General features: G+C 44.0%; 1 protein-coding gene across 3 annotated transcripts in view; it reads right to left on the minus strand.

Annotated features, from left to right (window-relative positions):
• The window catches only part of EDC4 (enhancer of mRNA decapping 4), a 1,216,007-nt gene that overhangs the window by 1,014,213 nt on the left and 176,106 nt on the right, over positions 1–25,688 (minus strand). For all 3 annotated transcript variants that reach the window (XM_077288123.1, XM_077288125.1, XM_077288126.1), the window contains exon 5: positions 17,913–18,099. In XM_077288123.1, coding sequence (XP_077144238.1) covers positions 17,913–18,099 — 187 coding nt within the window. The remainder of the gene's footprint in view (positions 1–17,912; positions 18,100–25,688) is intronic.

Raw genomic sequence — 25,688 nt, forward strand, 5'->3', positions numbered from 1 at the left:
TTTTTCTGTGGTTTTCACTGCGGTTTTACAACTGCGGTTTTCAATAGGAGAAGCAGTAAAACTGCTGCGGAATCCGCAGAAAGAAGTGGCATGCTGCGGAATGTAAACCGCTGCGTTTTCGGGCAGTTTTTTCCGCAGCATGTGCACATACCCTTAGAATTAGGCTATGTGCACACGGTGCGGATTTGGCTGTGGTTCCGCAGCGGATTGGCCGCTGCAGATTCGTAGCAGTTTTCCATCAGGTTTACAGTACCATGTAAACCTATGGAAAACAAAATTCGCTGTACCCATGGTGCGGAAAATACTCTGCGGAAACGCTGTGTTGTATTTTCCGAAGCATGTCAATTCTTTGTGCGGATTCTGCATCATTTTACACCTGTTCCCTCAATAGGAATCCGCAGATGATATTCCACACAAAACACACTGGAAATCCGCTGTAAATTCGGAGGTAAAACACACTGCATTTTACCTGCGGATTTTTCAAAAATGCTGCGGAAAAATCTCACACGAATCCGCAACGTGGGCACATAGCCTTAGGGTTAGGGTTGGAATTAGAGTTAGGGATGGATTTAGGGCTAGGGTTGGAAATAGAGTTAAGATTATGCTTGTGGTTAGGGTTATGGTTAGGGTTAGGGGTGTGTTAGGGTTGTTGTTACGGGTGTGTTGGGGTTAGGGTTGTGATTAGGATTATGGCTAGAGTTGGGATTAGGGTTAGGGGTGTGTTGGGGTTAGTGTTGGAGTTAGAATTGAGGGGTTTCCACTGTTTAGGCACATCAGGTGTCTCCAAACGCAACATGGTGCCATCATTGATTCCAGCCAATCTTGCGTTCAAAAAGTCAAATGGTGCTCGCTCCCTTCCGAGCCCCGACGTGCGCCCAAACAGTGGTTTACCCCCACATATTGGGTACCCGCATACTCAGGACAAACTGGGCAACAACTATTGGGGTCTAATTTCTCCTATTACCCTTGTGAAAATAAAAAAATTGCTTGCTAAATCATAATTTTTGAGGAAAGAAAACTGATTTTTTATTTTCACGGCTCTGCGTTATAAACTTCTGTGATGCACTTGGGGGTTTAAAGTGGTCACCGCACATCTAGATTAGTTCCACGGGAGGTCTAGTTTCCAATATGGGGTCACATGTGGGGGAGCTCCAATGTTTAGGCACACAGGGGCTATCCAAACGCGACATGGTGTCCGCTAACTATTGGAGCTAATTTTTCATTCGAAAAGTCAAATGGCGCTCCTTCCCTTCCGAGCCCTGCCGTGTGCCCAAACAGTGGTTTACCTCCACATGTGAGGTATCAGTGTACTCAGGACAAATTGGACAACAACTTCCGGGGTCCACTTTCTCCTTTTACCCTTGGGGAAAAAAAATTGTTGCTAAAAGATCATTTTTGTGACTAAAAAGATAAATTTTTTCCTTCATGTTGCTTCTGCTGCTGTGATACACCCGAAGGGTTAATAAACTTCTTGTATGTGGTTTTGAGCACCTTGAGGGGTGCAGTTTTTAGAATGGTGTCACTTTTGGGTATTTTCAGCCATATAGACCCCTCAAACTGACTTCAAATGTGAGGTGGTCCCTACAAAAAATGGTTTAGTAAATTTCGTTGTAAAAATGAGAAATCGCTGGTCAAATTCTAACCCTTATAACTTCCTAGCGAAAAAAAATTTTGTTTCCAAAATTGTGCTGATGTAAAGAAGACATGTGGGTAATGTTATTTATTAATTATTTTCTGTCACATAACTCTCTCGTTTAACAGAATAAAAATTAAAAAATTTTTCACAAATAAACGCAAAAATTATCAACCTAAATTTACCACTAACGTGAAGCCAAATATGTCTCGAGAAAACAATCTCAAAACCGCTAGGATCCGTTGAAGCGTTCCTGAGTTATTACCTCAAAGGGACACTGGTCAGAATTGCAAAAAAACGGCCAGGTCATTAAGGTCAAAATAGGCAGGGTCATGAAGGGGTTAAGGCTGGTTTCACAATTGGAGATGGAGGTCTGCGTACGTCCTCCGCGAAGCTCGGCCTACGTCAGCATGCGGCGTGCGTACCCTATCTTTACCATTAGGTACGCAGGCCATGCCGATGTATGCGGATGCCTCCGCATGCGTCGTTTTGACGGTTCAGCGACCTGCGTGCGTTAAACGCAACAAGATGCATTTTGGTGCGGTCGCCGCACCATCAAAACGACGCATGCAAAGGCATCCGCATACATCGGCATGGCCTGCGTACCTAAAGGTAAAGATAGGGTACTCACGCCGCATGCCGGCGTAGGCGACGCTGACCGGAGGAGGTGCGGCGGTGGGCGGAGCTTCACAGAGGATGTAAGCAGCCCTCCGCAGCACCCCCCTCCGCAAATGTGAAACAAGCCTCAGTGAAGGAATATTCGTTTGCTGCTCCCCGCTGACAGGTGGGCGGGGAAGCGCTAATAAATATTCACTCACTTTAAGTACCGGGACCACATGGTTTCCCCAGCACAGGATTCCTGCAGAGGAGACATTTTCCTGCCTCCTTCGATCCCACTCTGCCACTGCCCTCTCCCCACATGCTACAGTCCGACCATAAGACGGACCCACACTTTCCTCCCAAATTTGGAGGGAAAAAAGTGCATCTTATGGTCTGAAAAATACGGTAACTTTTTTGCCGAAAAAATTTACTTCAGCTCCCAATTATTTTATTTTCCCAAGGGTAACAGGAGAAATTGGACCCCAAAAGTAGTGCAATTTATCCTGAGTACGCCGATACCTGATATGTGGGAGGAACCACCGTTTGGGCGCATGGCAGAGCTCGGAAGGGAAGGAGCGCCGTCTCGGAATGCAGACTTTGATGGAATGGTCTGCGGATGTCAAGTTGCATTGGCATAGCCCCTGATGTACCTAAATCGTAGAAACCCCTTAGAAGTGACCCCATATTGGAAACTAGACCCCCCAAGGAACTTATCTAGATAGGTTTTGAGACATTTGAGACCGCGAAAATTAAAAAAAAAAATTATTCCCACAAAAATTATTTAGCAGCCAATTTTGGATTTTTCCAAGGGTAACTGGAGACATTGGACCCCAAAATTTGTCCAATTTTTCCTCAGAACGCTGACACCCCATATGTGGGGGTTAACCACTGTTTGGGCGCACAGCAGAGCTCAGAAGGGAAGGAGTTTTACTTTTTGAACTCAAAATTGGCTGGAATTGAGATAAAACGCCATGTCACGTTTGGAGAGCCCCTGATGTGCCTAAACAGTGGAACACCCCCCTCCCCCAATTCTAATTCCAACACACCCCTAACCCAAATCCCAACCCTAACCATATCCACACCCCTAACCCAAACACACCCCTAATCCCAACCACACCTCTAACCGACACACCCCTAACTTTAGCCCCAAACCTAACCCTAACTTTAGCCCCAACCCTAATGGGAAAATGGAAAAACAGTTTGTTTATTTTATTATTTTTCCCTAACTAAGGGGGTGATAGAGGGGGGTGTGATTTACTATTTATAGCAGGTTTTTGCTTGGCAGCTGTCACATACTAAAAGATGCTTTTTATTGCAAAAAATAGTTTTTGCATCACCACATTTTGAGAGCTATAATTTTTCCATATTTTGGCCCACAGTCATGTGAGGTCTTGTTTTTTGCGGGACGAGTTGACGTTTTTACTGGTACCACTTTGGGGCACATGACATTTTTTGATCGCTTTTTATTACGATTTTTGGGAGGCAGAATGAACAAAAATCAGCAATTCATGAATTTCTTTTGGGTGAGGCGTTTATACCGTTTCACGCGTGGTAAAATTGATAAGGCAGTTTTATTCTTCGGGTCAGTACGATTACAGCGATAACATTTATATATTTTTTATGTTTTTGTATTTTTATACAATATAAACTATTTTATATAAAAAATAATTGTTTTTGCATAGCTTTATTCTGAGAGGTATAACTTATTATTTTGCTAATAACGCTGTATGGCAGCTCATTTTTTTGCGGGACAAGATGATATTTTCAGCAGTACCATGTTTATTTATATCCATTTTTTTAATTGCGTGTTATTCCACTTTTTGCTCAGCAGTATGATGATAAAGCATTGTTTTTTTTCCTTTTTTTATGGTGTTCACTGAAGGAGTTAACTAGTGGGACAGTTTTATAGGTCAGGTCGTTATGGACGCGTAGATACTAAATGTTTACTTTTTATTTACATAAAGAAATGTATTTATTGGAAAAATTTATTTTTTCTTTAAGAATTTTAAAAATATTTTTACACAGTATAATATATATATTTTTTACATTGTCCCAGGGTAGGACATCACTGTATAAAGTTAGATCGCTGATCTGACAGGCAGTGAAGGAGGCTTCTCAGGTCCTACTCTCAGCTGGCACTGACAAGTGAACTCCCTGCAGGACCCGGAAGGAACCCACGGCCATCTTGGATCCAGGGGCCTGCAGGGAGGAGACCCTCGGAACAACGCGATCACATTGTGTTGTTCTGAAGGTCTCAGGGAAGTACGCAGGGAGCTGCCTCCCTGCGCGATGCCTCTCTATGCCAGGATCATGCTTGATCGCTGTGTTCCGGGGGTTAAAGAGTCGGGAGGAGTCTGTGACCGCTCCTGGCACTTAATGCTGGGTGTCAGCTGTGAAAATCAAGTGACACCCGGCCGCAATCACCCCCATGATCACGGCACGTCGCTTAGACAAACTATTCCGTCCATCTTCATATGGGCCCAGGTCACATGGATGGAATAGTACGTCTGATGTCAGAAAGGGGTTAAATTACCACATACGGAGCACTTGCTGTGCCCAGGACAATCAGCATAATTTGTGGGGTAGGAGTTTCCAGTGGCACAAGCTGCACACACGTTTAGACACCAAAATGGCATTTCTGTGGAGAGTATCATCCATTGTGCATTAACCCCTTCATGACCATGGGATTTTTCGTTTTTCCGTGTTCGTTTTTCACTCCCCTCCTTCCCAGAGCCATAACTTTTTTATTTTTCCGTCAATTTGGCCATGTGAGGGCTTATTTTTTGCGGGACGAGTTGTACTTTTGAACGACATCATTGGTTTTACCATGTCGTGTACTAGAAAACGGGGAAAAAATTCCAAGTGCGGTGAAATTGCAAAAAAAGTGCAATCCCACACTTGTTTTTTGCTTGGCTTTTTTGCTAGGTTCATTAAATGCTAAAACTGTTCATAGACACCTAACATGACTAGGTTATTTTTTACCTAAGTGGTGAAAAAAAATTCCAAACTTTGCTTAAAAAAAAAAAAAATAAAAAATAAAAATTGCGCCATTTTCCGATACTCGTAGCGTCTCCATTTTTCATGATCTGGGGTCGGTTGAGGGCTTATTTTTTGCCTGCCAAGCTGGCGTTTTCAGTGATTCCAATTCAGTGCAGATACGTTCTTTTGATCGCCCGTTATTGCATTTTAATGCAATGTCGCGACAACCAAAAAAACGTAATTCTGGCGTTTCGATTTTTTTCTGGTTACGCCGTTTATCGATCAGGTTAATGCTTTTTTTTTATTGATAGAACGGGCGATTCTGAACGTGGCGATACCAAATATGTGCAGATTTGACTTTTTTTATTGATTTATTTTGATTGGGGCGAAAGGGGGGTGATTTAAACTTTTATTTTTTATTTTTTTTTTCACTTTTTTTAACTCAATTTTTTACTTTTGCCATGCTTCAATAGCCTCCATGGGAGGCTAGAAGCAGGCACAGCACGATCACCTCTGCTACATAGCAGCGATCTGCTGTTCCCTGCTAAGTAGTAGAAAATCAGGTGTGCTGTGAGCGCCGACCACAGGGTGGCGCTCACAGCTACCGGCGATCAGTAACCATAGAGGTCTCAACGACCTCTATGGTTACAATGGAGAAGCATCGCCGATCTCCGATCATGTGACGGGGGTCGGCGATGCCGTCATTTCCGGCCGCACGGACGGATGCGGTAGTTAAATGCCGCTGTCTGCGTTTGACAGCGGCATTTAACTAGTTAATAGCGGCGGGTGAATCGCAATTTCACCCGCCGCTATTGCGGGCACATGTCAGCTGTTCAAAACAGCTGACATGTCCCGGCTTTGATGCGGGCTCACCGCGGAGCCCTGCTTCAAAGCAGGGGAGCTGACATCGGACGTACTATCCCGTCCGATGTCCGTAAGGGGTTAAATTTTGGAAAACATCTACAGTAAAGTATGAAAGTGTTGGCACCTTAGAAATTCTTTCAGAAAATGAAGTATTTTCTCCCAGAAAATTATTGCAGTTACAAATGTTTTGTTATACATGTTTATTTCCTTTTCCAACATAAAGAAACTGAGAAAAAAGGCAATATGGACATAATTTCACATAAAATGCCAAAAATGGGCCAAACAAAATTATTGGCACCCTTAACTTAATATTTGGTTGCACGCCCTTTGGAATAAATGACTGTCAAAGAAAATATTATAAATCCGTGAGGTCCCTCATCACCCCCCTCCTTTTTCTTTCATGCACCATTTGTCATGACAAGATAGGAGCGTGCATGCCATTCTGTGTTTATATAAAACTAAATAGTGGCTTGATTCTAACACATCGGGTATTCTAGAATATGTATGTATGTATGTAAATAGCAGCCACATAGTATATAGCACAGGCCACGTAGTATTTGTCTGCTATATACTACATGGCTCCTATATACAGCCGCTTGCACTGCCGAGGACAGCGGGCGACGTCCGAGGGTTAGAATAACCTTTTTTTTTTTATACGCAGCATCAATTGTAAAAAGTTTGTCACACAGGGTTAATAGCTGCGTAAACAGAGTGTGTTACACCGCGCTCTGGTAACGCTGGCATGCGGGGAGGAAAGAGCGGCCATTTTGCCGCCAAACTGTGCCCGTCGCTGATTGGTCGTGGCAATGGTCGTGGGCGTTTTGCCACGACCAATCAGCGACTTAGATTTCCATGACAGACAGAGGCCATGACCAATGAATATCCGTGACAGACAGACAGACGGAAGTGACCCTTAGACAATTATATAGTAGACTAGATTGTGGCCCGATTCTAACGCATCCGGTATTCTAGAATATGCATGCCCCCGTAGTATATGGACAATGATGATTCCAGAATTCGCGGCAGACTGTGCCCGTCGCTGATTGGTCGAGGCCCAGGCGGCCTCGACCAATCAGAGACGCGGGATTTCCAGGACAGACAAAAACCCTTAGACAATTATATATATAGATGAAAAGGTACAGAGCTGTGAATAACACTGGTCAACGCAATTTTTCTGGCAAAAGATTTTAAAACATTTTAAGTCAATTTTGGCTGCGGATTACGAATATGAACTCCGTTTTTGGCTATCACATCAGGATTTCGAGATATTTTCAATTTTTGATGAAAATTACTCCTAATGTTTTATGATAAAAAACACATGACTTTCGGTACTACATTTTGTATATTTTTAATCAAGGAATAACAAAGATTACTAAGTCTATGTACAGCAAATCAAATATACTTACAGAATTAAACTACAAAATATAAAAACACATATATATGGCACACAGATGAATGACAAATGGCAGTTATTTGAACTTTCTTTTCTTGGCTCATCTGTGATGTACAGCTTCTGGGTTGTCTCTCATCAAGCTCCAGCAATAGTCAGCCATCATATGCGAGTAACACCGGCCTTGATACCGTTCTTCCATTGTTTTAATGTCCTGATGAAAAAGCTCCCCTTGTTCCTCGCTCACATCCCCAAGGTTCTCTGGAAAAAAGTCCAAATGGCTGTGTAAATAGTGAATCTTGATACTCATTCTACCGCCAAGATTTTGCAGACTCATTAGTAGCTCTTCCACAATCTCTTCATAGTTGTCTGCTTTCTTATTCCCTAGAAAATTCTGTACCATATTACAAAATGCATTACAAGCTCTTTCTTCTGTCTCATTCATTGATGTGATAAAATTTGGGTCTCTCATAAGTGTTCTTATTTGAGGTCCATCAAATATTCCAGCCTTTTTCTTCTCTTCACTAAGACCAGGAAAAGTTGAACATATAGTTAAAGCATTCTCCACTGTAATTGAGAGCTTTGACGAACTGCTTCATCAATCCAAGTTTTATGTGTAAGGGAGGAAAGACAATGTCCTTCCTGTCCACTAGAGGACCATGGTTGACATTCTTATCGCCAGATGCCAAACTCTGTCGCTGAGGCCATTCAGTTTTCATCCAATGCTCTGCTTTAGCTCTACTGTCCCAGTAGCACAGAAAACAAGAGTGTTATCATAAGAAATGGGAATTATGCATGTTAAAGCAAACAAAGATATTCTCACATTTATTGGGAGACTAAATGAAAATTAAATTTACCTTAGTGAACCGTATAAACCGGCACTTTTCATACACTACTTATATTTATCATGGAATTCATGAAAATGGGCTATATACCTATAGCGCAAAAACGTGATGTGATAGAGAAATTATCCTCAAATTAGTCTAAAACTGTTCTTAAAGTTTTTTGTGTTTTTTTTGTAGACCAGTGAATCCAAACGAAGAAAGATGTCCAGTTCCACCGAATCCGTGAAGATAAAATTTCTTTATTCACAAAACTAGTAACATAGAGGATACTGACTTCAGCACAAAACCAAATGGGTGTGAATCTCGACGCGTTTCTGGAGACTAAGCTCCCTTAATCATGACCATGGATTATGCACGCGTGGACACAGCAAGTCCATGCTCTCAAAGTTCAGCTAATACATTGACAGATGAGCTGGTATATATTTTCTTCACTCACAGAGCTGTGACGCCACTTAATTAAAATTTGAGGATTCCTCTTGATGTCTAAATGACTGAAGGTGTGTATTGTCCCCACAGAGACAGGAAAAGGGTATTAGAACGGAGTGGATCAAAACGTCTAACACCTTTACACATAGCTGTGGTCTCTGCAGTACAATGAGACCACAGACATTGTGCCTCTGGGAGAAAATATGGAATATCGGAATTTCTATCCATACGATATTAAGGAGACGTATATTGTTGGTACCAGGATAACTAGGCAATCGTACACATTTTCTCATAATAAACCCCCAACAAAAGGCACCAAAGCCATATAACCACAAGCAATTAGGCCATGTTTGGTTTCTGAGTATAGATAAAATCCCGATACAAAAGATGACATCGGTCTCGAACTTCTGCGGTCATCTTATGAGGAGTTATTACATAAATTGGGATTTCCTAAAATTTTGAAGGGCTGAGTCCGGCCCACAACCAGGACCTTGTGAGGTCATCGTAGCGAGGTGGGTGGGACTCGGGGTCTGATAAAAGATTGTTCACAATTGTCAGTGTTCGTACAGAGTTACATTTCATGTATGTAGGGACCCTGTTGATCGACAGACCAATCGAAGCGCTCTCCTTCAGCTAAACTGAACAGTCTCTGCAATCGGCGTAGTAAGTTCTCTTGTTAATCCCTTTTATTTTCTGTAACTGTTTATGAGGCATTGTTTTGTCCCCCTTGTAAAATCTTTTGTATATTTTTTCATAAATACTGCCTCGCTTTGGATTAAATAAAAAATGTAATAGTTCCGTTTATTTTGTTATGTAAACTGCACCTCGAAGTGATAGCTACCATTTAAACGGTGTCTAATTGACCGAAACAGATTAGTGGTGGTGTGAGTAGTCTGGAGTCATCAAAATTAGCTGTAATCGTACTAGGGTGTGAACACATATTCCATGTGTTGGAATAAAGTGGTGTATATGCCATACATTCACGGTTAATTTTCTGATAGCTATCCTAGTGGTGTGAACAGGCTGCGGGCTTCTCTTTTGATCGTCATCCTATGTCTATTTGTCCACACAATAGGAGGTAGCAGAGATTTGTTCACTCCAAAGATCATAGCGGGTGGTACTCTTGACCTTCCCGGCCTGTGATATCAGGAATTTGTGGGATTAAGAAAGTCCTGACAAATATTTGGATCCTTGATACTTCTTCTAACCATCAAGTTTCTTACACCTCTTAATTTTAATTGTGGGCTACTCTTCTGCAAACTGCTCCAGGTCTCTCATATTTTAAGCGTCCTTATCCCAACAGCAATTCTAGGTCTTCAATGGGATTTAGATGTTGACTCATTGCTTGCCACTTCAGAACTCTCCAGTGATTTGTTTCCATCCATTTCTAGGTGTTTCTAGAAGAATATCAGGCATTGTAAGAGAATGGTCAGTCATAATATACTGAACAGCCATGTTGGCTCTAGCAGCCATCTTGCGCAAAGTTAGAAACCAACTAATTCCATGTGCTGTTCTGCTGCGAATCTCCGAATAAACTTCAGTCTCAGCTTGACAAAAGGAGCTGTCTACATATTTTTCCTGGCTCTTCCAGCTCTCAGTAAGGACTTTCTTACAGGCATCACTGTCACGCTGGAAGACCCATGCTCTAACCCAGCTTTCTGACACTTTCTCCACTTTGCACTGACGAGGGACAGTACACCGAAACACTGTCTGCAAATTGAGATTCTGGTTTGGCTATTATCCTAAGTCATGTGACAAGGCTCGTTAAAGGGTCGACATTGACTGTTAGGATTGCTACTTCCAGTAGGTGGCACTAGAATTCTAGTCCTCTTCCTCTCTGAAGAGACAATTAGCCTATATTCCTTAAGAATAAATCCCCAGATCTACGCCCTTCTAAAGAACCTAATGACTACAATAAATACAATATTGTTACGCTCCAGGAAGACATCCAGGCCTCTCTTAAATCCATCGACTGAGTTCACCATCACCACCTCCTCAGGCAAGGAATTCCAGATTCTTACTTCCATACAGTAAAGAATACTCTTCTTTGTTGGTGGAAAAACCTTCTCTCCTCCAGACACAGAATGCCCCCTTGTGACCGTCACATTCCTTGGTATGAACAGATCCTCGGAGAGATTTGTATTGTCCCCGTATATACTTATACATGGTTATTAGATCGCCCCTCAGTCATCTTTTTTCTAGACTAAATAATCCTAATTTTGCTAATCTCTCTGGGTATTGTAGTTCCCCCATCCCCCTTTATTAATTTTGTTGCCCTCCTTTGTACTCGCTCTAATTCCATTATATCCTTCCTGAGCACTGGTGCCCAAAACTGTACACAGTAGTCCGTGTGCGTTCTATCCAGGGATTTGTACAGAGGCAGTATAATGCTCTCATCATGCGTATTCAGACCTCTTTTAATGCACCCCATGATCCTGTTTGCCTTGGCAGCCGCTGCCTGGCACTGGCTGCTCCATGTAAGTTTATCATTAACTAGGATCCCCAAGTCCTTCTCCATGTCACATTTACATAGTGGTTTCCCGTTCAGTGTGTAATAGTGATTAACCACCCTGCAATGTTATACTATGATTACATATTTCACATATATCTAACCACTCATTCTAACTTGTTATCTCATTATATATTTACTGAATCGCAAATAATGTTGACCCCGAAACTTTGAGGTCAATACCCAATCATTATTAATATAACTAAAATTTAACATTTCTGCTGGAAAATCTGACGCACCTGTAAATGTGGTTTGGGCACCCCCCCACTCCAATATTCTTAGGCACTTGTTAGTTAATTACGGGTGTTGAGTTCCAGAAGTCCCACATTTTATAGAATTTACCAAGGCATCCTCTATTTTGACAGACCATATTGTCATATGGAATCACTGAATTAACAAGTTCTACCCAGGATCTCTGTGTTGGGGTTAACAACCCATCCATCTCAGAGCAATTAATTTCCTGGCCAAAAATAGCATCTCTCGGAGAAATATTTTAATATAATGGGCCCAATTTTCTTCCACGACCCCAAACAGGCACACCAAGGGATCCAGGGGAACTGGTATTGCTATTTGGGATGACAAGAAGGTGGTAACCTCCTGCCAGAATGTACCGTATTTTTTGGCATATAAGACGCACTTTTTCCCCAAAAAAATTGTGAGGAAAATGGGGGGTGCGTCTTATATTCGGAACGCAGGCTTACCGGCATTGTGGCGGCGACAGAGGTGCGGGCATGATGTGGCACGGTGAGCTGTATGGCGTGAGCAGGTCCCATCCATATTTGAGGTGAATCCGCGGCCCGGTATTGATGGAGAGCAGCAGCGCTGGTGAGTTACGGTATTTTCCGGTGGCGGCGGCCATCTTGCTGAGGCCGCACGTGCGCAGATTCACTACTCTGCGTCCCAGGGCTTCAGGAAAATGGCCGCGGGAGGCCGCGCGTGCGCAGAAGGAGATCGCGGCGGCCATTTTCCTGAAGCCCTGGGACGCAGAGTAGTGAATCCGCGCACGCGCGGCCTCAGCAAAATGGCCACCGCCACCGGAAAATACCGTAACTCACCTGCGCTGCTGCTCTCCATCAATACCGGGCCGCGGATTCACCTAAAATATGGATGGGACCTGCTCACGCCATACAGCTCACCGTGCCACATCATGCCCGCACCTCTGTCGCCACCACAATGCCGGTAAGCCCGCCGCCACCAGGAAAACCACCCAGCTCTGCTGCTCTCCTTCACTACTGCTGTGGCGTCACCTCAAATGTGGAAGGGACCCTGGCCGCTGCCACCTGAGGAAGTGACCGCACGTCTGCCACCGCCACAGCAACCTCCCCATGGACACCAGGCCATGGCGTCGCCCACCTAAGCAGGATGGGACCCTGCTCAGGTGCACGCCGTTCCGCCCACCGCACCTCAGCATCACCTCACCTCTGCCACCACCATGCCTCCTGTGACCCTGCTCTGCCACTGCCTGCCCTCAGGTAAGAGATCTTAAACTCGGACAATAAGACGGACCCCCATCTTATAAAAAATCTTTTTTTCTGCATTTTTCACCCCAAATTTGGGGTGCGTCTTATAGTACGGTACGTCTTATAGGCCGAAAAATACGGAATGTACTACTGGACAACTCCACATCATGACACCTCGGGCATTCCGAGGTCTGAGAAAGACCCAATTTTGCTAATTTAGCTGGTCTAAGTTATGCTTAATGGATTATATATAATTGTGTCATTTTTTTGTTAGCTGATGGGAAAACGTTAATTGAGTACTCCAGCATCTCCTCCCAGTCTTCCTCCTGAATGTTGGTGGATCAAGAGATGCCATTTTCCCCTAACCGCCAAAGGAGTAGAGTCCATGATTGCTGATAGTAGATGGGTGTATAGCGTGAAGATAAGACCTTGTGGTCCCTGTGATTTAAGGATGCCAATCAGTGGGACAGAAGATATTTGTGTGCCTGCACCTATGTGGGACTGGATCGCTGACCTAAGTTGTAGGTACCTGAAGAATTGAGCTCTTGGAACTGCATACTGTGTCTGTACCTTTTCAAAAGACATTAGAATATTTTGATTATATAAGTCTTTTACTTTCAATACATTTCTGGAGCTCCATAAAGAAGAGGAGGGTTTTTTTTGTAGAGATGTTAAGTATATGTTGTGCCAGAGTGGCATTTCTGCCACAACCTCAGTGAAATCAACTACTTATTTTTAGCTTGTCGCCAAATTGTGCGGGCAAGCTTAACCCCTTTACCCCCAAGGGTGGTTTGCAAGTTAATGACTGGGCCAATTTTTACAATTCTGACCACAGTCCCTTTATGAGGTTATAAGTCTGGAACGCTTCAACAGATCTTGGCAATTCTGACTGTTTTCTCGTGACATATTGTACTTCATGATAGTCGTAAAATTTCATCAATATATCTTGCGTTTATTTGTGAAAAAAACGGAAATTTGGCAAAAATTTTAAAAACTTCACAATTTTCCAACTTTGAATTTTTATGCCTTTAAATCACAGAGATATGTCACACAAAATACTTAATAATTAACATTCCCCATATGTCTACTTTACATCAACACAATTTAGGAACCAAAATTTTTTTTTTTTTTGTTAGGGAGTTATAAGGGTTAAAAGTTGACTAGCAATTTCTCATTTTTACAACACCATTCTTTTTTTAGGGACCACATCTCATTTGAAGTCATTTTGAGGGGTCTATATAATAGAAAATACCCAAGTGTGACACCATTCTAAAAACTGCACCCCTCAAGGTGCTCAAAACCACATTCAAGAAGTTTATTAACCCTTCAGGTGTTTCACAGGAATTTTTGGAATGTTTAAATAAAAATGAACATTTAACTTTTTTTCACACAAAATTTATTTCAGCTCCAATTTGTTTTATTTTACCAAGGGTAACAGGAGAAAATGGACCCCAAAAGTTGTTGTACAATTTGTGCCGAGTACGCTGATACCCCATATGTGGGGGTAAACCACTGTTTGGGCACATGGCAGAGCTCAGAAGGGAAGGAGCGCCATTTGACTTTTCAATGCAAAATTGACTGGAATTGAGATGGGACGCATGTTGCGTTTGGAGAGCCCCTGATGTGCCTAAACATTGAAACCCCCCACAAGTGACACCATTTTGGAAAGTAGACCCCCTAAGGAACTTATCTAGTTGTGTGGTGAGCACTTTGACCAACCAAGTGCTCCACAGAAGTTTATAATGCAGAGCTGTAAAAATAAAAAATCATATTTTTTCACAAAAATAATCTTTTCGCCCCAATCTTTTATTTTCTTAAGGGTAAGAGAAGATATTAGACCCCAAAAGTTGTTGTGCAATTTGTCCTGAGTACGCTGATACCCGATATGTAGGGGTAAATGACTTTTTGGGCGCATGGCAGAGCTCGAAAGGGAAGGAGCGCCATTTGACTTTTCAATGCAAAATTGACTGGAATGGAGATGGGACACCATGTCGCGTTTGGAGAGCCCCTCATGTGCCTAAACATTAAACCCCACCACAAGTGACACCATTTTGGAAAGTAGACCCCCTACGGAACTTATCTAGATGTGTTTTGAGAGCTTTGATCCCCCAAGTGTTTCACTGCAGTTTATAACGCAGAGCCGTGAAAATAAAAAATCTTTTTTCCCAACAAAAAATAATTTTAGCCCCCTAAATTTATATTTTCCCAAGGGTAACAAGCGAACTTGGACCCCAAAAGTTGTTGTCCAATTTGTCCCGAGTACGGTGATGCCCCATATGTTGGGGTAAACCCCTGTTTGGGCACACACGAAAGCTCGGAAGGGAAGGAGCACTGTTTTACTTTTTCAATGCAGAATTGGCTGGAATTGAGATTGGACGCCATGTCGCGTTTGGAGAGCCCCTGATGTGCCTAAACAGTGGAAACTCCCCAATTCTAACTGAAACCCTAATCCAAACACACCCCTAACCCCAATTCCAACGGTAACCCTAACCACACCCCTAACCCTGACACACCCCTAAGTCTAATCCCAACCGTAAATGTAATCCAAACCCTAACCCTAACTTTAGCCCCAACCCCAACCCTAACTATAGCCCCAACTCTAACCCTAACTTTAGCTCCAACCCTAGCCCCAACCGTAACCCTAGCCCTAACTCTAACGGGAAAATGGAAATAAATACATTTTTTTTTTATTTTATTATTTTTCCCTAACTAAGGGGGTGACGAAGGGGGTTTTGATTTACTTTTATAGCGTTTTTTTATATCGGATTTTTATGATAGGCAGCTGTAACACACTAAAAGACGCTTTTTATAGCAAAAAAAGTTTTTGCGTCTCCACATTTTGAGACCTATAATTTTTCCGTATTTTGGTCCACAGAGTCATGTGAGGTCTTTTTTTTTGCAGGACGAGTTGACGTTTTTATTGTTAACATTTTCGGGCACATTTTGTTGAGCGGTATGATAATAAAGCGTTGTTTTTTGGCTCGGTTTTTTTTTTCTTACGGTGTTCACTGAAGGGGTTAACTAGAGGGACAGTTTTATAGGTTGGGTCGTTACGGACGCAGCGATGCTAAATATGTGTACTTTTATTGTTTTTTTTATTTAGATAAAGAAATGTATTTATGGGAATAATTTTTTTTCTTCTTTATTTAGGATTTTTTTTTACGCATGTGGAATTTTTTTTTTTTTTACTTTTTTACTTTGTCCCAGGGGAGGACATCACAGATCGCTGATCTGACAGTTTGCACAGCACTCTGTCAGATCAGCGATCTGACTGACAGCGCTGCAGGCTTACCAGCGCCTGCACTGGACCCTAAAGTAATCCCTGCAGGACCCGGATGCAGCCCCGCGGCCATTCTGGATCCGGGGCCTGCAGGGAGAGAAGGTTAGAGACGTTCGGAGCAACGCGATCACATCGCTTTGCTCCGGGGGTCTCAGGGAAGCACGCAGGGAGCCCCCTCCCTGCGCGATGCTTCCCTATACCGCCAGAACACTGCTATCATGTTGATCGCAGTGTGTCAGGGGTTAATGTGTCGGGGGCGGTCCGTGACCGCTCCTGGCACATAGTGCCGGATGTCAGCTGCGATAGTCAGCTGACACCCGGCCGCGCTTCCCCCGTGAGCGCGGCCGATCGCATATGACGTACTATCCCGTCACTGGCAATTAAGTCCCAGGTCACCTCGACGGGATAGTACGTCATAAGGGATTAAGGGGTTAAAGGTATTCACTGTACCAATACCTCAATGCCACTTCACATTAGGAGTCAAAAATGTGGTGACAGATACTTTGTTTAAAAATCATATTTTGCAACCTTGTATAATAGTAGGGCAGCATAATGTAGAAGATAGAAACATTGATTCCAGCGATGTCACTTACTGGGCTGCTTGACGTAGTTTTGATAAGCTCCTGCTAATTATACTGTAATTTTACCACCTGATGCCATGTATTCTCTATATTCATGAGGTCTGTATAACTCCGCCCCCACCACTGATTAGTAGATTTCTGAGTACACCTTGTATAGGCAGATAGCTCCAATTAGTAAAGTGGGCTGGACTATATAGAGCTCCACATTCCGATAACAGCTAGATATGCAGAAAACCGTGATTATCAAAACTATAGAAAGCAGCCCAGACAGTGATATTGCTGGGATCAAGGTCTCTGGTCCTACATAATGCAACAGCATGGTGACAGATTAACAGCCGAATGGCACGATCTGATCCTTGATGTGTGCGTAAACAGCCACACGTGTTGTACACTCCCTGACAGAAGTTATGTCTTTTATCCATGTTATGTAAATAAAAGCTTATTACCTGATGTTAAATTCATCCATAGGTTGTATAAGTTATTCTTTTGAAAGCTGAAACCCGCCAATATGTGGTTTATGTTAAGAAAGTTAATTGGCATTAATGCAGAAATATTGATCAGGTAATGGACACAGAATGGTCAGATTTTGGCAAGACAGAAGTTTTGTCGCCTGTTCGTATAATGCACCCAATCTAAGGTTACATTTTCACCTGTGCTCAGTAAATGATCGGTTAATTAGTGTGTATATAAAAAGAAACCCAGCACCCCAGACCTTCACTTGAACTGCAACTTGAGCTCTGACAACATGCCAAAAATCCACCCTGCCACCAAAGCCTGGATTATCAAGAGGCTTAAGACCAGATCCACTGCAGAGGTGGCTGGCACCTTTAATTTGTTTCAGCGTCAAGTACAAAGAACTAAAAAAAAATAGAAGATTTTAAGAGACTGGAGATGTGTTTGACAAGCCCAGGTCCAGCAGAACCCGCAAGACAACTGCTCAGGAGGAACTTTTGTTGGTTAGAAAATCCAAAGCAAGCCCCTCTTCCATTGCAGCAGAGCTCCAACAGGCCTGGTCACTTCAAATCCCTGTGTCCATTACCTGATCAGTATTTCTGCATTGATGCCAATTTATTTTCTTAACCTAAACCACATTTCGGAGTGTTTCAGCTTTCAAAAGAATAATTTATACAACCAATAGATTAATTTAACGTCAGATTATAAGCTTTTATTTACAGAACATGCATAAGCGACATAACTAATGTCAGGGAGTGTATTGCCGCACTCCGGAGAAATAATGCAATAAACTTTTTTTGTTAATTAAATTAAAATACGGTAATAAGTTATTAGCAGTATCTGATAAGACAATTTAAACAAGAAAAAGAATGCTTAATTAAGAAAAACTCACATTATTTTTCCATTCTCCATGTTGAGTCGCCATACAAAGAGGCTTCCTGCTTCATCCAGACATGCCAGCTGGTCCGAATTGAGATGAGCAAATGCCAAGTCTGTAACGCTACCAGTAATTCCTTTTAGTAGAATACGTTCGGCTGTTGTGATGCTGAGGACCCTTATCATTGCTGTTCCATTAGAACCTAGTTATTCAGAAACAAAATTTAGTATGATGAAAAACTCATATCAAAGCTCAAACTTTAGCAACTTCCCCTTAAATGTTCCGATAACTGCTAATTATACACAAGACATACTTCGGGACTTTGTGACAAGTTTATTAGGCCAGGGCCCCAAGGTGCAGCCGATTAACACGGGATAAATGTATACCCCTCTGCGAAGGAGAATGAGCGAAGAGGTTTGCAGTAACAAAGAGGAGTTGCATACAAACATGAGCTTTCTTTAGAGTCACTTCTTGAGGCCAATATACACCTCAGATGGCCATCAGCTGAACGATGGTGCAGTCGGCAGTCACCTCTCCCATACACAGGAGCAGTGACTGAGCCAAGCATTTCAGTGTAATCTATAACCAAACCATAGACAGACATGTCAGTTTGCGATCTTCGGTAACACAAAGCAATGCACTCCAAAATCAAACATGTCCAATTGACATCTCCTTCGAAAATATTCTGGGACTCTTACACATAGTAGACGGTTGCCTGAACTAGTAGATATTGGTGGGTTCAACCAAAATTAGTCTAATATGCATTGGAAGGGCTTTAGACATTGCTTTTGACTGCACACAGTTGCATTGTTGAGATTTAAAGGGGCATTATCACATTATCAAGTTTGGAAGTTATCTCCCATCTTCCCTGTGGCTAGGGATCTGACCACTGGAAGCCCGACCGATCTTACATTTTATACCTTTCCGGGTCCTCTTTTCTATAATTTAAAAAAAAATTAAAAATTTACAGTTAGGTCCATAAATATTTTGACAGAGACCGAATCTTGATGATTTGCGCCCTGCATGACACCATTTTGGATTTAAAATGAAGCAAATGGATGCAACTGAAGTGGAGACCTTCAGATTTAACCTCTTCTCGACATGCGTCAAACATATACTACTTTGCAGGAGCTATGCTCCCACAAACAGAAGTAGATGCATGCTGAGCGCTGTGGCGATCGCGCAGCCGCATGCTGAGCGCCGCCGCGATCGCGCAGCCTCACGCTGAGCGCCGTGGTGATCGCGCAGTTACAAGAACATCCTTCTCTCCGAGGCGCGCCGTGACTACTGAAATCAGGTTTGTGAATACCCAAGGAGCTATTGCTAACCCAAAGGGCAGAGCTCTGTATTGAAAATGATTTATTTGGTACATCATCTGTACTGCCACCCTGAGGAACTTGCGATCCTGCTGGTGGATGGGGATGTGGTAGTATGCATCCTTGAGGTCTAGGACAGCCATGCAACATTGTGGGACGAGGAGTCTTATCGCTGATCTTACTGTCTCCATCTTGAATGAAGGAATTATCAGATAGTTGTTGAGACCCTTCAGATTTACAATGGTCCTCCAAGAGTTGTCTGTTTTTTTATGAGGAAAGGAGAGGAATAAAATCCTCTCTTTCGCCTGAACTTCCTCCAGCACGTTTCTCCAACAGCAACACTACCTCCTCCAGGCTTCATTGTTTTGAGAGGCCTGTACAGGGGTCTGTGTGTACCTCTGTGGCGGAAGCGTGTGGAACCTTAACTTTAGGCCCGATCCCATGATCTGCCGAATCCAGGTGCTGGATGAAATCCTCTCCCAGGCGAGGAGGAAGTGAGAGAGCCTCTCTCCAACCTGGGAGAAGCAGTCACTAGGGGGGGGGGGGGGGGGGGCCTCTTGGTGTCTCTGGAGGGCTTACTGAAGTAAGTGTCTCTCTCTCCCTTGGATCGTTTATCAATCCCGTATCTGTCTCAATCTTTGAATTTCTGTCTCCTGGATCCGCGACCCCTTCGAAGGAGCGACAAAAGGATGGAAATAGTTGTTTAGGAAAATTTTTCTTTTTATCTCCGGCCTTTTCCAGTGCCGGCCCTAATAAAAAGTTGCCTTCACAAGGCAGGGAACAGAGCTTTACTTTCGCCTGTATATCCCCTGGCCAGCATTTAAGCCATACTGCATGACGTCCCACGTTAGCCAATGCTGCTGGTTTGGCCGCCAGTTTTGCTGAGTCTGCAGAAGCCTCTGCTAAGAACACCGCTGCTGCTCTGATTGCCGGAATCGCCTCTAAGATGGTTTCTATGGGCACTCCTTGTCCCAAGCTGATCCTCTAGATTGTCTACCCAAATCTTCAGGGATCTAGCTACACAGGTGGCCGCAATAGCTGGCCTTAAAACCCCAGCCGAGAATTCCCAGGCCACCTTGAGAAAACTGTCCGTCATCCTATCCAATGGCTCCTTTAGGGTACCTGAATCTTCAAACGTTCAAACGGGAGAGAAGATTTTCTAGAGACCTTCGAGATAGCTACATCTATTCTCGGTGCCTTATCCCAGGATGAAGAAGCTTCTTCATCAAATGGGTACTTTTATAAAGTACTAATTGTTTGCGTTCTACTCTCCGGTTTCTCCCATTCTCTGGTAATGAGTGCAATAGTTCATTAATGGAGAAGGCCCTACGCTTTTAAATTTGTAGGCTTATTTTTTAGCTTTCTCATCCACCAGTCTCCCATAGTAGACCGGACTGCTTTTATTAATTTGTCTGTCGCTTCTACTGGGAACATAACCTCCTCTCCTGAACTACTCTCAGAGTATTGTGACCGATCCGAGTCTTCTGGCTCTGATCCAGAAGGGTCATCTTGAGACACAAAGGAGGGGCTAGACCTATCTCTTCCCTTACTGTGTGTCTGTCGTGGCCAGTAACGCCCTAACCGATCTAAAGACCTAGGAGTGTATCAGAGTTTTTAAGCTCTCAGAAAAAAAGTTGGAGTCTCTTCTGCAATTGTCATGTCAATACAGTTCTGACATAGCTTTTTACCCCAGGAGGTTCCTAATTGTTGTCTGCACAAGAAACATTCTCAATTTTTAAGCTTGGCTTTGCGCTTTTTTGGAAGCCCCTATACTCCACACCACCCATAAATAGAAAAAAGGAAAGGGTAGTAAACAGGAGAGAGAGAGAGAGAGAGAGAGAGAGAGAGAGAGAGAGAGAGAGAGAGAGAGAAAAGGAACAGACATTAGAGTGCTGTACTTTCTCGGAGCTCACTCACCACTCGGACGCTCTAAAATGGGTACTGGATCCGGAGGTTGGAGAGCGCTCGCTATGTCTCGCTCAGATACTATGGACCCCTCCTTTCTGGAACTATGGAGATCCGCCTGTATGCTGCCCGAGCGGCCCCCACTGCTGCTTGGCTGTTTTTTCTCCTGCAAGTGCGACCGCCTTTCTGGCTCCTGCTGCTGGTGAGGCTGCAAGTGCTCAGGTGAAAAGGCTTCCATAGTTGCCACCGCCTGTAAGCCTGCCGCACCTTTAAATACTTTAAGCCTAATTGATTTGTTAAGGGTGCCACCCCTTCCCCGTACACATCTGTCTCATTATCCTGAGTGTGTTCTCCCGGTGCTGATGATTGCACCCTTCCTTTCCCCCCGCTTTTTTTTTTTTTTAGCGCTGCTTGTTGTCTAGGGGTATGTGCGTTTGTGCCCAACAGCCACGCCGCTCTGTCGTGCTGCATGCTCTCCTGCAGCCTCCGACCCGGCACGCACCCTGCACTACTTACGGTGCGTGCTGGGTTACTTCCGGTGCACGCTCTTGACGCTCTAAATCCCGCGTGCACCCGGCATACACTTCAGAAGCACGCTTCTGCTGATTCAGACTCCACGCTCACCCAGCATTTCGCTTCCGGCGAGTGCTGGAATTAGATGCGGTGCGCGCGCGCTCTCAGTGCTGTTGCGCAGATCAACACTACAGATGTTAGCAGACAAAAATGAACAGCAGAATGTCAGACGAGTGTGCACAGACAACAAAGCCTCAGTATAGCAAGACACCCGACGCACACGCTCACTGCAAGACCTTATGGTAGGCAGGAAACCCCTGGTCCTCTAGGCCATTAGCTGTATGTGTAGCAGAGCGCATAGTGCAGGATGCCGGTAAGATCTCCTATATATGACGCGGTCCTGACTTCATCCGCCCACCGCTGCTTCGTGGGATGCAGGTCCACCAAGCCCACCAAAACGTGGTCTCCGAGGCTCGTTTTTTTTCACCCGGGCACCAATGTGCCTCACACGCTGAATGGCCACCATTTTCAACAGGGAGGTCACATAAAACATGGCCTCCGAGGCGGATCTTCTCCCTACCCGGGCACCGATGTGTTGAACAGCCACCATATTCAACAGGGAGGGCACGCCAAAATGTGGCCTCCGTGGATGGTCTTTCTTCACACGGGCCGTGGCCATGCATCGCTCATGGAGGAACACGGCGAGACGTGGCCTCCGAGGCGCTACCGGTACCTGGTGACTGATGCAGCAGACCACTGCCTGCCAAAAACTAACTGACCAAGGTATCCTCTTCTATCTTAAGATTCCATCTTCACGGTTTCCATCAAAGACAGGAAACCAACTGCTGCGGAGAGAGGAGCTGCCCTTTTTATCTTGAAGGTTTCCTGTCATTGAAGGGCGGATCCTTTCTCTCGTGGTGCCGTCATGGGTAATGGAAAAAACTAAGTTAAAGCTCTCAGAATAAAGTGATGCAAAAATAAATATTTTTTCTATAAAATGGTTTTGTGTAAAAGCGCCAAAACATAAAAAAACCTATTTAAGTGGGGTATCACTGCAATCGTACTGACCAAGTCTAAAACTCACTAACTAATTTTACCACACGAGGAACGAAATAAAAAAAAAAAAAAAAAAAGCAATTCCTTAATTGCTGGTTTTTGCTCATTCTGTCTCCTAAGAATCGGAACAGAAAGCAATCAAAAAATGTCATGTGCCCGAAAATGGTAAAAATAAAAACGTCAGCTGGTCCTGCTAAAACAAGCGCTCATATGATTGTTGGCTGAAATATGGAAAAATTATAGCTGTAAATACTGTGATGCAAAAACTAGCTTTCGCAATAAAAAATAGAATTATTCTTACCGGTAATTCGGTTTCTAGGAACCTTCCACAACAGCAGTATCGGAGGTTGTCTCCCCACTCTAATAGGGGACAGGAAACAAAGAGGTTAAATACCCTTCCCCTTCCCGCAACCACCAGTGTTTTTTCTGGACACAGTAGCATGAATAGTTAGCACTTAAGTGCAGGAAACATCTAATAAATTCATCAGATAGGGAGGGAAATTAGTGCTGTCGTGGAAGGTTCCTAGAAACCGAATTACCGGTAAGAATAATTCTATTTTCTCCAGTCACCTTCCACGACAGCAGTATCGCAGTAATACCAACCGCTAATTTCTTTCGGGAGGGACAACTGCTTGGAGAACGTGTCTGCCAAACGATAGGTCCCTACTGAAGTTGAGCCTGTAGTGTCTAGTGAAAGTATGGATTGACGACCAGGTGGCGGCTCTACATATCTGCTCCGATGATGCGTTTCCCCTCTCTGCCCAGGAAGTTGAGACTGAAAGGGTAGAGTGGGCTTTTAGAGAAGCTGGAGGTGTAAGCTTCTGGGATGAGTATGCAAGACTAATGGCATTTTTTATCCAATTAGTGATTGTGCTTTTGGCTGCTTTTTTGCCCTTATTTCGTCCTTAGATCGTATGGGCTTGGGCCCAGGAGACTGCCTGGATGCATGATGTTAATGAACCCAGGATTGACAGAGTCTCTTTGAGTCAGGGTTTTTTGGCTTCTGAACCTGGAGATCCTGTGGACAAGATCGATCCGACGGTCCTTGGGTAGAAAGGACATCCTTTTCTCCGAGTCCAGAAGAACTCCTAGGAATTTCTTCCGTGGAGATGGCTGGAGATCTGATTTCTCCAAATTCGGGATCCACCCGAGTGACCTTAGGATATTGACGACCATCGTCACATCCTGATTGAGACGCGAAGCGGATGGGGCGATGATGAGGAAGTCGTCCAAGTATGGAATGACAGATCCCCTGTTGTCGGATAAAGATTACCGCTTCTGACATGATCTTGGTGAACACCCGGGGAGCCGAAGAGACTCCGAACGGAAGGACGTTGAATTGGTAATGGCTGACTTGCTTGTTCTGGGAAATCGCGTACCTGAGGAACCTCCTGTGGTCTGGATGTATTGGCACATGGTAGTATGCGTCCCTCAGGTCCAGCGTTGCCATTACCCAGTCCTGACCAATCAGCGGGATTGCTGATCTGATTGATTCCATTTTGAATCTTCGGTATTTTATTATCTGATTTAGAGGTTTCAGGTTTATTATGATACGGTGTTTCGCAGAGGGTTTTTTCCCCGGAAAAAGGTGGGAATAGTGACCTTTTCCAATTTCCTGATGTGGTACTTGGGAAATTAATTCTGCTTGAAGCAGGTTTAGAATATCCGTCATCAGAGTCTCTCGAAGTCCTGGAGACTGCAGAGAAGTGATGGTTAGACGGTGAGGGGGAGGACTCTCGAATTCCAATTTTAGGCCCTCCCGAATGGTACACAGGACCCACTGATCTGAGGTGATCGTTTGCCACTGGGGGAGGAATCGCGAAAAGTCAACCTCCGACCGGAGAGCAGTCATTGCTTCTCAGAGGTCTGTTGGGGCTGGGGGACCAGGATATTTCTGGTTTTTCCTCCTTTGGGGTAGCTCCACCGTCCCGATTTGCCTTTGCCCCTGTAATTTTGTTGGGGAGCCTGGTCACGGGGGGAACGAAAAAACCTCTTTCTAGGTTTCTTTTGTTCCGGAAGGATTTTCTTCTTATCCGACCGAAGCCTTGTCCAAGATTTCATCCAGGACAGGCCTAAATACATAATGGCCCTGGAAGGGTATACCACAAAGCTTGGATTTTGAGGTAATATCCCCTCCCCAGGACTTTAGCCACAATGCCCTTCTAGCCGAATTAGTGAGGACAGCTGATCTAGCGGCTACTCGTACTGATTCTGCGGAAGCGTCCGCGAGGAACCCAGTCGCCTTCTTAAGTAAAGGGAGAGAATTAAGAATCTCTTCCCTAGGAGTACCTTGTACAAGGTGATTTTCCAAGGTACGCAGCCAGAGAAACAAGGACCTGGCTACACATGTTGAGGCCATGTTAGATTTTAGTAAGGTGGTTGAAGTGTCCCAAGATTTCCTCAATAAGCTCTCAGTTTTACAATCCATAGGATCTTTCAGCTGAGAGGAATCTTCAAAGGGTAGAGCCGTTTTTTTGGTTACCATTGACACTTGAACATCCGCTTTGGGCATTTCTAAGAAAGAACAGTCTCCCTCAAGGGGGAACGGATTCTTAAACTCCGATGGGACGTTTAACCCCTTTTCTGGTAGGCCCCACTCATGGAGGATAAGACTTTCAATATTTTCGTGAATGGAGAATCCCTTCACTGATTTGGGTCTCAAGCCCCCAAACATGTCATCCTGTACTGAATGGCGCTCTACCTCATCTTCTACTCCCATGGTGCCTTTCACCATGGACACTAACTCTTCCATGTCTTCAGATAAGAGATATTTTTTATTGTCAGATTTGGGAGCGGAAGTAGAACCTTCATTCTCCCAACTGTCGTCTGAACCCGTGTTATGTATCTCGCCTGAGTCAGAGTCGGACACTACCAGGGCCATCTTCCTTTTCTTAGGAGGGGGAGGTTGCGGTGTTGGGGTTTGAGAAAAGGCCGCCATGGAGGACTGAACCACTTGTCTGATGAGGGTTCTGATGCTGTCCATGAGTGAGGGCTGCTCAAC

This window comes from Ranitomeya variabilis, chromosome 2 (genome assembly GCF_051348905.1).
Source record: "Ranitomeya variabilis isolate aRanVar5 chromosome 2, aRanVar5.hap1, whole genome shotgun sequence".
Taxonomy (NCBI): Eukaryota; Metazoa; Chordata; class Amphibia; order Anura; family Dendrobatidae; genus Ranitomeya; species Ranitomeya variabilis.